The sequence below is a fragment of the Syngnathus scovelli genome, chromosome 14 (genome assembly GCF_024217435.2).
Source record: "Syngnathus scovelli strain Florida chromosome 14, RoL_Ssco_1.2, whole genome shotgun sequence".
Lineage (NCBI taxonomy): Eukaryota > Metazoa > Chordata > Actinopteri > Syngnathiformes > Syngnathidae > Syngnathus > Syngnathus scovelli.
This window is the reverse complement of record NC_090860.1, coordinates 5,453,257-5,470,567: the sequence shown is the minus strand read 5'-3', so window position 1 is coordinate 5,470,567 and position 17,311 is coordinate 5,453,257. Positions and strand designations below refer to the sequence as shown.

At 45.5% G+C, this 17,311-nt stretch overlaps 1 protein-coding gene and 3 long non-coding RNA genes across 7 annotated transcripts in view; 2 read left to right on the top strand and 2 right to left on the bottom strand.

The window, feature by feature from the left end:
• Positions 1-818: 818 nt before the first annotated feature.
• Positions 819-7,427, bottom strand: exoc3l4 (exocyst complex component 3-like 4). Of its 3 annotated transcripts, none has more exons than XM_049739978.1 (15): positions 7,238-7,427; positions 7,023-7,133; positions 6,632-6,850; positions 6,168-6,549; positions 5,757-5,993; positions 4,965-5,082; positions 4,777-4,905; positions 4,305-4,405; positions 4,172-4,230; positions 3,613-3,757; positions 3,403-3,529; positions 2,484-2,606; positions 2,269-2,421; positions 2,000-2,121; positions 819-1,934 (listed from the first exon to the last, which is right to left on the bottom strand). In XM_049739978.1, exons 1-15 carry the CDS (start codon positions 7,425-7,427, stop codon positions 1,691-1,693), a joined length of 2,460 nt encoding a protein of 819 aa, XP_049595935.1. In that variant the 3' UTR covers positions 819-1,690. The 3 variants fall into 3 exon arrangements, 2 of the variants coding, with proteins under 2 accessions (XP_049595935.1, XP_049595936.1); XR_007485689.1 differs by having other exon boundaries at positions 1,908-1,934; positions 2,269-2,434; XM_049739979.1 differs by lacking the exon at positions 4,172-4,230 and having other exon boundaries at positions 3,613-3,702.
• Positions 7,303-12,562, top strand: LOC125980623 (uncharacterized). 2 transcript variants are annotated; one of them, XR_007485692.2, is made up of 3 exons: positions 7,303-7,450; positions 9,189-9,316; positions 9,418-12,562. It is a non-coding gene; the product is annotated as an uncharacterized lncRNA (long non-coding RNA). The 2 variants fall into 2 exon arrangements; XR_007485693.2 differs by lacking the exon at positions 7,303-7,450 and adding an exon at positions 8,697-8,833.
• A 1,302-nt stretch (positions 12,563-13,864) lies between these two features.
• Positions 13,865-16,290, bottom strand: LOC125980621 (uncharacterized). The gene is made up of 3 exons (XR_007485690.2): positions 15,961-16,290; positions 14,343-14,400; positions 13,865-14,015 (listed from the first exon to the last, which is right to left on the bottom strand). It is a non-coding gene; the product is annotated as an uncharacterized lncRNA (long non-coding RNA).
• Positions 16,291-16,622: 332 nt separating this feature from the next.
• Positions 16,623-17,311, top strand: part of LOC125980622 (uncharacterized) — a 28,874-nt gene continuing 28,185 nt past the window's right edge. Inside the window, exons 1-3 of the long non-coding RNA XR_007485691.2 lie at positions 16,623-16,755; positions 17,042-17,123; positions 17,207-17,289. This is a non-coding gene — a long non-coding RNA (uncharacterized lncRNA). The remainder of the gene's footprint in view (positions 16,756-17,041; positions 17,124-17,206; positions 17,290-17,311) is intronic.

The window sequence follows — 17,311 nt, the reverse complement described above, 5'->3', positions numbered from 1 at the left end:
AGCTTCTAGAGCAAATCACTGCAAGCAAGTTAGCAACGTGATGTAACAGTGAATACTTTTCAGAAATCCCCACCACCACCATGAGATTTCTTCACGAGAAGCCACTTCCTGTTGCATCCAGATGCAAAGAATCTCAAAACTCTGAGGAAATGTTTCAAACTTATTTCCACGAATGCCAAATCCACAAAACTCCATGAAATGGTCAGCCAAACCAAAATATATGTTCATTTTATAGTGTTACATTTATAATTTCTTAATATTAAAATTATTTGCATGGTTCATAAACATTTATGGTGGCCGAAGTTGCTTGGTTCATAAAGATTTATAGTGGCCAAAGTTTCAGGCTTGTTAAATGTAATTACAATGTTTAATTACAAACAAGTAATTATTTTTACTGTAAAAATGTTTCTTTTACCTATAGCGTGTGCAGTTAATAAAAAGTTTAGAGCAAAGTTTAATTCATTTAAAATTTCATGTTTTGAAAATTATTACTAAATATTTTCTTTTTTTCAAATGTTTACAAATACTAATAAAAACTTGTCTTCAAATTGAAATCATAGTGAAGAATTTAAATTTTTAAAAATGTGAATTGATTTGTTATCGTTTTAATCTTTAAAATGTTTGAAATTAAAATCCAAAGATGCTTGTGTCATTAAAAAATGATTTAGGACACATTTCCATTTGCCTTCATTGTGTGAAGGGGAACAATCTGCGTGAGAAGTTGTGCTCTCGTGACAGCAAACAACAACAAGAAACCACCGACGAATGTAAAAGTGAACGTCACTTTTTAGTGTACACAAAACGAAAACCAACGGCCATGAAGTGGAACTAATAACGGTTTAATAACGGAGATAAGAGGAAAAACAGACAAGATTGAGAGCAGATGTTGACCCATTTTTGGAGATGCGTGTCAACGCTTGAATATGTTGTAAGACAAAAAATTGTTTAATCCTTTTCCAAAAATACCACAACATTTTTTACGAACAGGAAATGTGTAAAAAATGTCATTCAAATTCATTATTTGGATGACAAACAAATTTAGTGTTTGAACCTCTCTCATATCAAATTACGTAAGCTGAGTCCGCGGCAACCCTGGGACGAAAGCATTGATAGCTGTTTGTTACACTCGATACAAATCATTCAAATTCCAAATATTAGCATCATACATAACCATAAATTTTTGATGTTGGCTATTTTGAAACTAAATGTGTAAATGCACTAATGTACAAATATTAGCATCATACATAACCAGAAATTTTTATGTTGACTATTTTTAAAATTAATGTGTTACATAATATCTGTGAAGACTCTCATGAAATTGCTGTGTGATAAATATCTGTGAAAACACGAAAAATCTTTGTACGAAACGAACTCTAAGCTTTGTAAAGAAAGTGTGACTTTGATGATGTCTGTGTACAAGCTGAAATAAACAAAAAAAAAAAAAACAAAAAAAAAAACCCTTCAACGTCAGTGATAAAAATTCAAATTGTTAATAATTCTGGCATGGAACTGCCTCTAAATCTGCCACCCCAAAAAAAAATCTAATTCACCAAATTGATCCTTGCGCTATTTTCATGCCAGTTGAATTGAAGTTGAATTTTTTTAAAACATAATTTTAGACGGTATCAAATAATTTAATAAAAGCAGCAGACATGCAGAACGTACTTCCTGCGCCAGATGAAGAAGAAAGCTATTCGCCAGGGAAGACGAAGGTGAAGCAGAAGACGGAGACGTCTGACAGGCAGTCGGCGCGAACCGCCGCCTCCATGTTGCCGAAGAGCGAGCAGCTCCTGTCGTTCGGGTTGTGAGCCTGGTCGCCCGTTGTCATGGCTATAGCGTTCTTCCTCAGCTGGTTGAACCTGCACATGATGCGCTGATGCTCGCGGCCACGCAGCACGCCGCGGAACGCCAACACGGCCATCAGGTGCCTCGAGCTAAGGTGGCACAAAAACAACGGCGATTTGTTTTTTTGCAGCATGGACAACACATGACGCCGTACCTGAAGTCCGGGTACTGGTTCAGTAGAGGCTGCAGGTGGTCTTTGATGTCGCCTTGGTTCTTCAGGCCCACGATGTCACTCAGGTGCTCCCCGACGGGGTCCAGCCAGTTCTCCTGCGAGCCCTGGAAAAACGCCTTGAGTCTTGAATTGAATTTGTTTCCGAAAACAAACTTTGCCGTTCATGGAAACCGATGTAAACACAAACGAGTGCGTTCAGTTTTCGGAACTCGTGGTTGACGTTTCTGCTACGATGTAGGAGGACGCGTTACCATGTGGCGGAAGACGTCAGCAATCCGGCGGCACTGCGCTCGCATCTTGCCGGCCGCCTTGCCGTGCTTGCGCTTCTTGCACGAGTAGTTGTTCTTCATCAGCTGGCCCACATACTCCTTCAGCATGTGTAAGTGCACCGTGCTCGCCACTTCCTGCCGCAAAGACCTAAAGGTGACACGGGTTGGCGTCAGGTGCTCTGGGACGGCGGCGCTACCTGGCGGTGCGGTGGACGCAGGGCCTCGCAGTGGCGCGCCAGAAGTTCAGCCCGGGCGTGCAGGGCGTCAAAGTCGTCGTCGTTGGTCAGCCACTTCCTCGTCATCATCCTGCGCAGGTACGGCTGCAACACAAAACTTGGCTCAATTAGGACACCAAAATGTCTTTGGAAACGAGCATCACTTTCTGGGTACACAGATACCAAGTACCGATACCACTGGCACTTCATTTCATGCAAGGACAAGGTTCCATTGACGAGAACATGCACAAACGACATCAAAACAAACGCTGACATTTATGACAACGCTAGGGTTCCCTACCACAAGGAGCGTGTTTTTTTTTTTCCTTTCCTGAGTGTCATCATGAGTGTGGTCTGTGTAAATATTGTCACCATGTGAGTTGGTCAAAATGCTCGCAAGGTGCGAAGGAGGAGGAAGCAGAAGTCATAAATTGAGAAATGCTCATCGTGGAATTTACCAGGTTTTTTTTTTTCCAGCACACTTCCACTTTTTTCCCCTTCAACTATTAACAGTTGTTAACCGTTGGGATTTTTGTAAACGAGCGCTTGACTCCTTTCTTCTTGGTGGATCTCAAACATGAACGGCGAAAAGTCAAAGCGGCTGCGATCGCTCTCGTCTCAGCTGACGACTCCCACAATCAGAACTTAAGAGGACATGTGGGCCACTCTGAGCAGACCCCTCCTCCATCCATCTTTTGAGACAAGAAAAGGACTTTTCATGATGACGTCCTACTTGAACTAAAATGAAATAAAAGGTACTTTTATTTCGTGAGTCTTAACACGTCGACCTACTACGCGACAGTTGGTGCGACTTGGAAATGCCATCTCCCATTTGAATCAACATTTTTTTTGAAGAGTGGTCGAAAGAAATAAAAATCAAGAACTAAAACTGCTTTTGCACCTTGACGTCCTCCTTGAAACGCTGCTGGAGGCCGTCCTGGAGGGCTTGCAGGAGCCACGTGACCTCCTCGCTCATTGCCGCCACCCCATTCGGGTTGGAGCCCGCGTAGCATTCCTCCATGTGGCACCTGACAAACACGTCCAAACATGTCGACAAGTGTCAGGCAGGCGCTCTGAAAAATTGCAGACCCGCAACAGTCATGTGACTTACTCTAAGGCCTGGAAGCTGTTGATGTAGACAACTTGGTATTCGCTCCACAGCGGCAGCGACAAGCAGCGCCGCCAAAACTCGCCGTGGAACCTGCACATGAGCGGTGGTTCGCCTTTCATGCTTGAACGCGCAAAACTACCACAGTCTTGAACACAGCACACGACATTGGAGTTACCTTGTAAGGACTTTTTTTTTTTTTTAAACAAAAGGCATTCCTATATTTATGACTTTTTGAAAATTATCAAAGATCGTTTTGTTGCTTACAAAAACACAAACAAACCACACGAGTTTCAAATGAGTACCTATAAAATACACCATACCGCAAAAACAAAGTGAAATCTCAAACTATAACTGTAATGACTGAGAAAATCTCGGATGACTTTGCAGCTGCAGTGCAAGAGACCGTGCATATTTTAGTATCTGTTCTATTTTGAAATGATTGTTTTTGACTGACTTCATGTCCAATTAATTGTGTTACGATTTATCCACATTTTGCATCAGCTGAAGTTGTTTTTCCAAAAGTGACTTGAACTGAAGGTCACGTCTTTTTGCTACCTACCAAGGCTTTCTGTAGTTGCATCACCACCCACCCACTCATCATTTCTCCTTCTTCTTCTGCTGCTTTTGAAAGATTTGCTCAACAATTTGCCAATACACGCTTCCACTTTGCTCGGGTAAACAAAATACGGCACCTCTTGGGGAAATCCTTTAGCTCTGCCAGACAGGAAGCGATCACGTCTCCTTCCAGCTCGGCGTCCACGTGTCCCGCATTCACAACGTTTCCTCGTACTTTCTGCACACACGTGAACAGGACGGTCTGAGTTTGCTGCTCTCTGCTGGCTATAGAAGCGCATTGCTGCCTTGCCAGAAAAAGAAACATAAACATGGCCCATTTCATGGAATAACGTGAGGTTTACATTGTAACATCATGTTAAAACCGATTAATTATGATAATATGAAATATAAAAATCTCTTTAAAAATATTTGGCTAAAGTCGTTCATTTAAACCATCCAGCCAATTTAACACGCATCACATTATAACGTGAAACGCATTCAAGTTAAAATATCACATTCATGTGTACATTTGCTGACTTTACATGACGTAAACAACCAAAAGCTTAAGAAAAAGCAAACGAGGTCAGGTTCCGAGCGTCGCTGTCCGACCGTGCAGATGTCCATGTGGAAGCTGGACGAGAGGAAGCCGTCGTCGTCCATGTCGGGATGCTTTCCGGTGCTCCACATCTCCTCGTTCTCCAGCTCCACCAAGCGGTCCAGAGTTGCTCTCAGGTCCTCCTGGAACAGTAAAGTTTGCAAGTCACAAAGGTCAAAGGCCACTCGATGACATCACGCACCTGGACAGTGCGGCAGAACTTGTCTCTGAGCGTCAGCAGCAAGTCGCCATCTGGGCGCAGGTCGACGTCAGCGAGCCTCATCTCGGGCTCCAGGGCGGGACTTCCCATCATTGTCCGACTGTCGAGGGGTGACAAGCGCAGCGTTAGCAACGTTAGGAGGACGCGAGAAGACATGCCAGCCATAATGTCCAGCGGCTTGCATCACCTGCAATTATTTTGAGCCTTTTGCCCCCAACGTGCAGTCCAAGCGCGCTTGGAGGTCTGCTGGCGGGAATGCCGCCAGCCCAGCTGCTGCTTCTTCTTTGTTTGAAAATGTTGCCCACATTCCTGCTCTCTGACATCAACTCTCTTCCATAATTTTGTCTGTCCACTTATTTTATGAGCATGGAAATATTTTTACGTTACTAAACGCAGTGGAGAATAATTCAAGGTTATTCTACCAGATGACAACTAATGAAACCACTAAAACTAAAAATTGAAAATTTGTTCTGTTGAATAAAACGGAAAATGCTTTTAAAAAACGTTTTGTAAATCTAACTAAAACTAATTCCAACATAATTCTTTGGCACTAGGATACCGCGAGATGGCGGCAAAGCACTTTTGTCTGAACCCGCCACATTAATTCTTTGTTAAAGTCCTGGCAACAAGATGTCACATTCGTACAGTGTCGCCTTGAGATAAGAGTCCCTTGACTTTAAAGCTTTTAAAGATACGAGCCATTGCTTGCGTATTTTTTTAACTAGCAGTGCATTTTATTATGCGGCCAAATAGAGACCAGGCGGTGTTCCTGACCTGCGGTAGCGGTGCACAATCCAGTCCAACAGGGCGTAGAGGTCCTTGAGCTCCACGGCGCGGCCCTCCAACGTGCCGAGGTGCCGCTTGACGGCGGTGTGGTAGGCGCGCACGTAGGTGGCGAAGACCTGGAAGCTGGGCGGGTAGGACCAGCGCAGCTCGCACTTGACCTTCTCCAGATCCTCCAGCAGCGCCTTGCCCAGAAGGCCCAGGTGGACCGCCAGCCATGAGGCGTTGCTGCCCGGAGGAGGGAGGCACAGACAACAGCAACAGCGAAATTAAATCCAAAGTGCAGGAGTGAATGAGTCTTTGCTGCATTTTGATTTGCGCTGCTCCTTTTGGCCAACAGAGGACAGTATAAAACACGCAGAATCAAATAAAATGAGTTGTTTTATTTGATTGCCAACAAACCTGTGGTTGGTCGGTTCCGGGTGGACGCCCTCCACCTTGTCTCGGGCGCCCTGGTCCACTGCTTCCCTCCAGGCGTCCATCCAGCTCCCCTGCAGACCGCCGGGTTCCTGGGCCCGCTTGTCCTCTTCCTGGATGATGCGGGCCACGTGGACCAAGAGCCCCTTGTTCCTGGCGGGGAGCGAGACGGAGGTGCGCACAATGGAGGCCAGCTTCAGGCGGAGGTCGGTGTACAGAAGGCTCAGGTCCTTCTCCTTCTTAGCCAGCTCGACGGGAGAGTTCTCCAGGCCAAGACGCTCCTGCTGAAACTCTGCCCGCAGAGCCAGCAGGTGGAGGTGCGCCTCCTCCAGGACCTCCATTTCGATTAGCTTGCTGATCTGCATTACTGCAGGCAAAGAGTGATTGTTGTGACGGGGATATTTCCCACTGTCCTTGAACGCGGCGCACAAGCACTTTTCCAAACTCACCCGAGAGAGGAACGGGCGGCAGTTCAGGCAGCGTGTATGTCTCCTCCATCTCCTCGCATGTTTCCTCCTCCTCTTCTTCATTTTCTTCCTTGGCCACGGCCTCCTCCTGGACGGCGAGGAAGGCGTCCTGTCGCTTGTCCTTCTTGGAGCTGAATCTCAGGCTGCGACGGATGGATGCGCCCTTCTTCAGGAGAGAATCCAGTCGGGCCATGCTCGGTTCTGAAGATAGGAGGCACCAAAACAGGATTGGACAACCTGGTGTTTTCAGAGAAGCAACCTAAACATTTCACAAGAAGGCCAGAAGATCAGGTATCCAAAGAAGACACGCGAGCCACTAGGCACCACGCTGACACATACAGGACTCATTTTGTCATGGGCTTGAGATGCTCACCTGTCCTTGAACGCATCACAGCTTTGCTTTTCTGCGGCTGATCGTCGTCATCCTCTTTGGTCTGGAAGAGCGCCGCCGCGCTCCTCAGTGGCGACGTGACGCCTGACAAAACTGTAACAGAGCCAGCCACCAGTCAGCGCATGTCCTTCGAGTGACCTGCTCAGGAATGCGCCCATGAGGGCCTGTGAAAAACCTCAGCCAACCTCACCACTCACCAGGAGAATGCAGCGCTCGGACTGGCGTGGGGGGTGACTGGTTCTTGGACCCCCTGGACCCTGGCGTGAGAGGACCTTTCTCGGCTGCCAGCCGGATGCTGTTGCGGAAGGTCTCCAGCACCCCCGGTGTCTTTTTGGAGGCGTCGGTGTCATGGTAATGGATTTGGGAGCCGGGGTCCATCATCGACATCGCGACTGGATACGGAAGGGAAGGTAGTGTACAGAACTTTTGACATCAAGTTCCACCGCCAAAGTAATTCACTCTCCAATCACTGCGATAATGAGCAAGTTAGTTGAGCTACTTTTGCTTCAGTGTAGTCAAAGTTAATTTAACATACAACTTGCAACTCGCAAAGTTGCCCAACACTCAACTTTTTATGTTTACACAAAACATGGCGACCCGTCCTGTCAACATGGCTGTGGGAAGGCGCAGCATTGTCTTACTTGCAGAACTCGTTTTATAACCTGCTCAATCAATTAATATTAAATTAAGTTTGTATAATGATTTATCTCGTTCAAATTAGACACCTATACAGTATTTCAAATTCTGCGGGGTTTTTTTTTTAATCAAACTTAATTTTTAGGGGACAAGGAAACAGATTTTTTTTAACCTTTTTGTTTTACTTCAACAAGCGTTCAAACTGTCACGATAATATGGGGGGGGCGGGGGGAATGCGTATTTTCAATACACTTAAAACATAATTTCAGTATGCTAAAATTTATAATTAGTAAAGCATGTCCTTTAATTCCTCCACAATACGAAAATTAACAAGGTAATCAGCCTCGATGAACCGTGATCAAATGTAAATTGAATGCCTTTTACAGTCGTTGGGTGAAATCAACACGTGAAAACGAATCTCGTCTACAAACAAGTGCAACAAAACGGCCTTCGCGCTTACCTGTTCGGCTCAGGTAGAAGAACGGCACCTTTGTCCTGCTACTTTCATTTTGTCGACATGCCAGCGAGAGAAAGACCTCTTATTTCACAATCCATGCATAAGGTTTGCGGGGGAAACGAAAGAGAACAGGAATGACAATGGAGCATACCAAAGTAGTGCCAAAGATCACCTTCGTTCCTCCAGTTAATTATTACAATCGCGCGTGCACACGCGCGTACGCACTCAACGCGTTAAAGTCACTCTCGTGTGCTGTAATTCATTTGAAAGAATTCTCACTTGGCACTTTTTTCCATCTTTCCATACTATGGAAGCAAGGGTCTGTTTTGCCTTCATGTGCCCTCGGAAATCTCATTGTCACAAATCTAGTAAACTCTTAATCCAGGTCAAATCGCACCCCTTATTGTGTTCGGGGGCACATGTGATTTAGTATGTTCTTGAATGTTGTCAAGGGATTTCGTTTTGAGAGCGGACCCCAGTCCGGTTAAGCAGAAGTCACACGAAACTTCTGCTCTTGAATGTTACTTCAGCCCAAGCAAACGGGTCGTGAAGGGATGCCATGACGGAAATGTTCCACCAGAGGGAGGGAGGCACACTGTCGAGCTTGGTCATGATGTCACGGACATAATCCCTTGAGACATAAATTCCATTTATAATGGGAGTCGCTGATGTCGACTTGCCTGTCTTGAGTGCCGACACCGTGAGTTCGATTCCCGCGTGTTCGATTTGACCGTGTGAATGTGCGTGCGTGTGACCAAAAAAAATCCAGTTAAATAAACCAAACCTTTCTCAATTATTTACAAGAATCATGTTAAATGATGATATTAATATTGACATATTTATTTATTATAATAACTCCGTCGAAGGTTGAATCATTAATAATGAGAATAATTATAATATCATAATAATCTGTTTGTTAATGGGTTGTTGCCTGTGAACTCCTGGTGCTTAATTTGTACTGAACTTTCGTTTGTTTTTGTTTCCAAACATGATTTAGGGCCTAAATTTTAGGCAATCATGCTAGCAGGCTAACATTTTGCACTTGTTTTGAACAGCAGGAAAAATGTGACTTCACACATCCCACACCACAGGACAATCGCCACGGATCATCTTTTATTTAATTGGACCTTTGAGGACATTGACGGGAGACGGGGATCCGGGCTAAAAACCCTTTTGATTACCGGTATGTATGCAAGCGCATCGAATGCACAATCGCTAAGGCTCATCTTACAGAGACATGTTATCCATTTCCGTCGTTTGCTATGGACGACATTTTGTTTTCAGCGGTTTGACTGTCGGGGAAGGCATCATCTTCTTCATCATCATCATCATCATCATCATCATCATCATCATCACCATGATGAAGTGTGAAGATGAGCCGAGGAGGCGACAAAGAGGAGGTCTCACTCGGGTGACCCTCGGCGTGCCAAGCGTCAACGGCGCCGCAGACAGGAAATGAAAGAAAAGAGAAGAAGAGAAAATGCGTCGCCTTGCCACCTCGCCGGCTCCTTCAATCCATTGTCCTCCTCACCATCCCAATCATCCACATTGTGCTCACAAGCAACAAATGAAACTGATCTCAGACATGCGTCAGCATTTTCATGTATGCTTTTCCAAATGGTTTTGCCCCTTCCAGAGTTGGTTGACTGCATGCTTCATCTTGCCGAAGGTACACATGAACTGTCACTCCAAATTTCTTTGATGATTATTTGTCTGGCCGCACGCCGGTATTATTCATGTACTACTGGGTTGGTGCCGCTGTTTTGCTTAGCAGCAATTGTGACCAGCCATGGGGGATTGTCTGTGGAAGAAACATCAAAGACACCTTTGGATGCGTTTAGATGGGGACGATCACATAACACACATACACACACACACACACGCGCGCGCGTGTGCACACACACACACGCACGCACATACACGCACGCACGCACGCACGCACACACACACTTATGCGTACGCTCATGAAAGGGTGAAGAAGTGCTTTCAAGGGATTTGCTCTTTCTTTTGCCTACTGAAGGCTAATTGAGCTTGTACAAATTAAAAAGTCTCGTTGAGGATTTGGTTGTGTGTGGGGGGTAAGCCAGTGGGGGCTGTGATTGGTCTATTGGAAGTGCTTCTTCCTCTGTGCTTCCTAAAATAACCCTCATAAACACGCACACACACGCACCTCGATTGCCCCTCTCATGTTAAAGCGGCTATCCCAGCAGCGAGTGAGACAGCCAGTCAGAGCGACATGCACACACGCACACACAAACAGGCCTCCCCCTCAGCAAAGCAATGTCAAAACATATTTACGCTCTCCTCCTCCATCAAATATTGCTTTCATCACTCATCTCTCGGCCATCGTAGTCAAATGTTCAAGATGCCACAGAGGCCACACCCGCACCACCCTCCAGTCCCCACCTACAGAGCCAGCCCATGCAAAATTGATCACGGTGACATTTACGATGATTCCTGGGCGAAGTTACTGCAGGCCGGACCGACATTCGCCAGCAACACGAACAAGAACTTGCTCATCTGATTAACAACAACGATTACTCATTTTTTGCGCATACTTCGAGAAAGCGCTGCAAGACAAGACGGACTTTTTTGCAGGCGCCTTGAAACGGGGACAGGCTTTGGCGGCGCCTCCTAACTGGGACACCACTATAGTTAATTTTGCTGCGTGCGTGCTGACACGTACAGGGTTGCTAAGAATGTGACCTAAACAAGATTTGCCGACATTTTCTGGCACATTGGGAAACTGGAAAATTTACTGGGTCAATTTGACCCATACATATTATTGCTGTTCCAGAGAAACTAACTGAATGAAGGGCTATGCCAAGGTATTAAAAAAAATGATTCTTGGAATTTTCATTGTTTCTTTGGGGAAGTTAAACATCAGCAGACCAGAGGTTGAGGGTCGGCAGTCGAAGAGGCGAGCGGAACGCAAGAAGACTTGAAAGAGTCGTTTGAAGCCAGCGGCAGCGGCAAGCGGAGATAAAAGTGGCTGGCATGGCGCACTTTGACGTCCTCATCATCGTCATCGCTTTGACATCTTCATCAAACCTCCATGGTGAACTCACTTGGTCTTTTCACGCAGGGTTTCCACAAAAATGGGCGCTAAGTAAATCAGAAAGTGGAATTTTGAGACAACCAAAATTTCCATCCTACTTTTTGGCACACTCATCTCGGTTAGCATGTGACATTTGCAAGGTAATTGACAGTGGTCGCATGCCATTATCTTCTCAGGAGCGACCTCAACACTGCTTTTGAGTTCATGATCAGACACTTTCAAGCCATCAAATGTAAACAAGCCAAATTCCAAAACAGTTTAATTATTTTTTTTCATGACACAAAAGCAAAACAACATTCTCTAAGTCAAATTTTCTCCTCCAAAATACAAAATGATGAAGCTGTTATGCAACATGAGACATTATCACTTCAATCGATCTCCTATAATGATTATATTCGCACATAACAAGAAAGACCTTTCAGTTTTCAACATAATGATTATGTATCATGTAAGAGCTTTCACCTTAAAAGAAATCCTAAGTGATTGTTCTCATCCTTTCTCGGGAATAGAACGGCAAAACCGATTATGTTATTATGTATCATGAAAGACCTTTCACTTGACAATAATTATAACAATAATATTGATAATATTTTTTTTGGTATGGCGCCATTGTTTGTGGTAGCCTCCCAGCAGTGTTCTCTCTTTTCCACTTTATTTTCTTCTTTTCTCCTTTTTCTTTCTTTCTATTTGTCCATTTGGTGATGCCGGTGCCTTCCACCGCACCTCGGCGTGTGCAGATCGCTTCGGATCGGATATTTTTTTTCCCCTGGGAGCGGGATGGCTGTGTACATTGGTCAGGACCGGCGTGACTCTACGACGGCCATCCTGCTCATACGGTCAGTGCTGACCGGGTCCCTCGCCTTGGCCTCGTAGCCGCGACTCCTGTGGGAAGTCCGCTCCATTGTGCTCGTCGGAACCAAGGCCCTTCGCCGTGCCTGCCCCATGGTGACCATCTGCACGTGCCCCAACTGTGTGCCCAGGATGCTGCTCACACGTTTGCCTGTTTTGTGATGTTTTACCGATTCATGACCACGGTCCATTGGGCGCCCTTGAACTTGACTGCCCTTACTCTCACGTCTCGTCCCCAGCCGTTCCACTATGTGTCTGTTGTCATGGTTTCTGTCTGTGTGCTTGCCCCTCCCCTCCTGTGTGCCCATGATTAATTTGATTATTCTCACCTGCCTCTTGTTACCTGTCGTGTTTTTAAGTCCTGTCTGCCCTTCACAACCTGTCGGATCATTGTTAATGTCTTCATGTCTTTTTGTTTCACGTCTTTGTCGGTCAGTCCTGTTGTTGGTTTTGTTAGTAAGTTATGTCAATTTATCGAGTCTGTTAGTTTGTTTTCTTCAATAAACCCTGGTCCAAGCTGCACTTGGTCGCCCTGCTCCATCCATTCCGTGACACTTACACCTGTTTATGGACCCCGTGGAGGCTATTTTGTGTGTTTTGGGCTAGGGTTAGGGTTAGGAGTATTGAGGGGGGCTGGTTGGCCGCTGTTACTTTTTTCCTTTGTCTTGTTGCTTTGCTTTGATGGCTTTTATCTTTTGCACTTATTGGCCTTCTTTGTGGCGTCGTCGTGTGGCAGCCTTATAGGAGCCTATTGAGTTGTCTTTTATATACCCGCTTTGTGGTATGAATGCTGCTGGGGCCTGAATTTCCCCACCCCCGGAACCAATAAAGTTTCAATAAAGTTTCAATCAAACATTTTACCTCTCTATGACTGGAAATATTAGCACAAACATAGCACAGTCCAAATGTCCATTGAGGGTCTGACTGACTCGCAAGCAGCGCGAAGGTAGTTTAGCATTTCCTTCCTCATTGGTAAAAACACCTCTAAGACAATATGCTGCCCTCTGCAGGATTGGAGTGTCAGGTGAACCATTCAAAATAATCTGTAAATGATTTGTTTTAATTTTGCATTACGACAAAAAAGATTCCCGCAAACATGAAATTTTCAAGGAACTAATGTTACTAGTTCAGGGGAATGTTGAAAAACTTCTGGGAATGTTCGACCCCTTTGCAAGTCTCGGAGTCTCAAGCGCTCTATAAAGACACTCTTCTAGTCTTTGTGTGCGTGTGCTGTGTCTAAGTACATTTCTATTGGACGTCTCATGCGTCCGTCCACACATGGACTAGTGAGTCAGCGTTACCAAGGAGATTTCGTTTTAGTTGGAGGTGTGCGCCTTCACCTCTTCACCCGATCCACTTTGGACCTTATCTGGAAGAACAAAAAGCTAGTTTAGGAATTTGGTTTTGTTCAGTGCCCCAAGGCTGGTAGTTTGGGATTTTTTAAGTTTGCAACAACGTCATTGCCTTGACTGGCTCTCAACCCCTCCCTGCCTTGGCCTGCACTTGGTCTCATCTCCTTAAATTCTTAGTCCTGAGAAAGTTTCGGTCTTGTATTGATCTCAACCCTTCCTTGTCCTGGTATTGACTTAGATCACCAAATCTTGTTTAGGACTTGGTTTCAACCTGCTTGGTTCTTGGTTTTGACTCGGTCTCAACTCTACAAAAGCTCCCCGCTAGTCTCAAATGCTTAAAATTTCTCGATTTAGTCTCAAGCGCTCAGTCTTGTTCTTGACTTTGTCTCTGACTCTTAAATATTTGTCTTCACTCAGTGTCACGCATCCTTAGAACACTTTCAACTGTATTTTGATCATCAGGCGTTCTCACCAACTGGTTTGGTCTGAGCGTCTGGGGAGCTGGGTTCCGGCGGCCACCGGAGCTCGCCGCTCTCCACTTCTGGCCCGTCTGTCGGCTCCACCACTATGGATGGAAGCCTCTTGGACAATTTTGGATGCCTTTCATGGGAATCTGCGAATATCTGCAAGCTCATGTAAGGTTGATTGCAGGGTGTTGCAGCGGTGATGTAGTAAGTGAACATGTGACAGCACATCTCCAAATGAGAAAGAAGAATTGTTCAGATTTTATGTAAAAGCCACATCGACATGGCTTTAGGGTAAGCAAAGCAAGACAGACATAGTGTTTTCTGGGGCTTCAAAATGAGTGTGGCGACATTGGCTCCTCTTTCACTGGCTCCAGTGATTCACTCACCAAACCAATCACGAGCGCTGCTGGACCTGCAGTGAAGACAAAGCCGGCGCAAAAAACATGCAAACATCCCTGTGCACACCCGCTTCTGGAAGGATACTGCGTCCTGGTCGCCTCCCACTGCACCCGTCTCCAGAGAGTTCATTACTTGGGTCATCCTGCACAGAGGAAACACCTCATTAGTCCTTAATCCTTAGTCCTGTGTCAAAGCATATTGGAAGGATACAGCATTTTCAGTTGTTTTCTTCTTTGTTTGTTCAAATATAACAACTGGAATGGTGTATGTCCTGATTTGTTCCCCGCTTCTCACAGTCTTTTTCTTAGTCCTAACTCTTTCAAGTCTTGGTCCTGATTTGATCTCCACAACTTAAATAAAATCAGTTACACCTCTGATGCTGCAATTATTGTATGGAAGTGGCCAGAGATGTGGGCTCAGGAGAATCAATATAGAGTACTTGATCACAACTGTGAATTTTCCATTGGTGCGCTTTTGAAGGTCCAGCCTTCCTCAACACGCCAAAGCCTTCCTCAACATGCCAAAGCCTTCCTCAACATGCCAAAGCCTGAATGCCACCTTTATCCATCTCCTAGTTACACAACGCACCTGGCTCCAAACGACCTTCTGTGGGTTTTCAATACAGCCGCTCGTATCTTGTTGACGTGCTTAAACTGCTGCTGGGGGCTTTTCTCAATGTTCTGCAACGCTCCCCCACAAACGGGTCCTTTCTTTCCAGTGTAGTCGGCAGCTGTTGGCCATTTGGCGGCAGCCGGCGAGCTCGGCGATAGCCGAGTGTCGATCAACGGCTCGCTTTGTGGACTCCATCGCCATGGAGATGCCGGTCGGGACAGTCAGCAACTGCATCGTTCCAACGGGAAAGGGTGAACGAGTATGGCCTATAAACCTGCCCGCTGCCTGCTCCCGAGTCACCCGAATGTGGCGTCCGGCCTCCCGTTCGGCTGTCTAAACAAGTTATGTGTCACTTTTCATAAAATCGGTCAGCAGCTGCTGTTGCCATGGATACCGAGGAATGAGATTCCTGTGAGGAGTTGAGTGAGCGAAGCACTTTGCTTGAGCGTGCAAGGCCCACAGATTATTTGGGGGCCACTCATGCATGGTGTCAATCACCCGAAGACACCTTGTTGAGCCAAAAGCTGCCGTTGCTTCTCTGCTTCTTTTTCCTCATCGCAGCACAATGAAGCTCGTATCGCTCGGCAGTGACCAAGGTCTTCATAACAGTTAAAGGATGTTCAAATATGTTTCCTCTCCACACACACTGTGCAGCTTTGTGGTATTTAGTTGTCATTTCCTCTTCCCTTTTTGTTTCTGCAGCACAAAAATGTTCCTACTGTGTGTGATGGATGATGAATAATTGAGCTTCTTCACAACAGGTAGCCGAGTTGCTTACCGACACTATGAATAGATTAAAAGTGGTTCACTTTATGAAGAAACACCCACACTTACACACACACACACACACACACACACACACACACACACACACACACACACACACACACACACACACACACGCACGCACGCACGCACGCACGCACGCACGCGCGCGCGCACACACACACACACACACAAAACACCAAATGTGTCAAATGTCCAACAGCTGCAAGGGGAAAGTTTCGACAGTTTACTCTTGCCTTCTTCATAAAAATACAGGATCAAATATACAAATGTTTGTTTGGTTTGCTGAATAAAAGCTTCATACCTGTGTGTTGGTCTAGAATCTAGCTCCTCATCACACTGTTGCTGCTGCTGATGCTGCTGCTGCTGATGATGCAGATACTGATGAAGATGCGGACTGGTGTGTTGTGGGCGACAGGCAGCAGAGTCTCTCGGTCAAGTTGCCCAGCAAAGTGTTGGGCGCATGCGTAGTTGAGACCGCCACGACAACTCCAAGTACCGTCGGAAATATGGCTACATCCAATCCCACGCGGTACTGAATCATCATGAATCCAATGGGTTATCTGTCACTCAACCTTTACCCCTAACCTTTACTCGTTGAACTGCTACGTTTCCATTGTGGGATAGCGGACAAAGTCATATTTTCTGTCATGCTTAAATCAACGAGCGCAATACAGTGGCTTTACACTTTTGCTTTTATGACGCGTACCTGAACGCAGCACACGTTCAGGCGCGTGGCTCGAGGCTTTCGGAATCTTTTAAGTAGTTGCCGGTCGACGAGTTGACTTTCAGTTAAATTTCCCCGAAAATATCACCAAAAGAGAGTGGAGAGAGTGGAGAGGGAGTCCGCCCTGTTATAATAAACTTCACGAGTGCTTTAAGTTGTTCTCATTCAAATCGTCCGACCGTAACGTTACTTCGGCGGTAGCTAGTTTGGCTAATGTCTCGACTAATTAGACAGAAAATAAAAAAGGTTCGTCATTAGTCATTCTGTTATTCATTCGGAACACTGGGAGTGAAAGTGGATTTTTTTCGGTGAGCTGTGTCTCCCTCTAGGGTGGAAATGCAATATCGACCGGCAAAGCCGCCATGTTTAAAGGTATTGGGACAGACCACTTGAGACTCGAGGCACAAAAGCATGGCGGTTGGAAGTAACCAATTTACTTTTACATAATTTTAATATTTAATGTTCTGACGAATTTTCACTTTCACTCCATTCATTTGGAAATGGATATCTGTGCTTTCTTCTCTATTTGGTCAAAATGGGGCTTCGTCCTCTTTTTTATTTTAACCTACATGAATGAGAACATGAGAGCTTGTAAGTCACCCGCAGTTGATATTTTGATTGATTGAGTTGTTAACAAGTACTTAACTGTCTCGTCCAGGGGTGCCAGCCTTCATCCAGCTTCACATACTCCTGGCCCAATGGCGAGCCCGCTTTCGTTATATTGACAACCAGTAAATCAAGTAAGTGCCACATTTCAGAAGCCTAATTCATCTCAGACTACCGGAGACAAATTTCTTGTGATTTTTTTATTTTACATATCTAGCCAATAAAAAGATGATGCATGTTTGGATGAGATTGGTGTGGGAGAACTCACCTGGAGCTCTGTCCTCCCATCATCAATATGCGGTAAGATATGACCTCTTCAGAC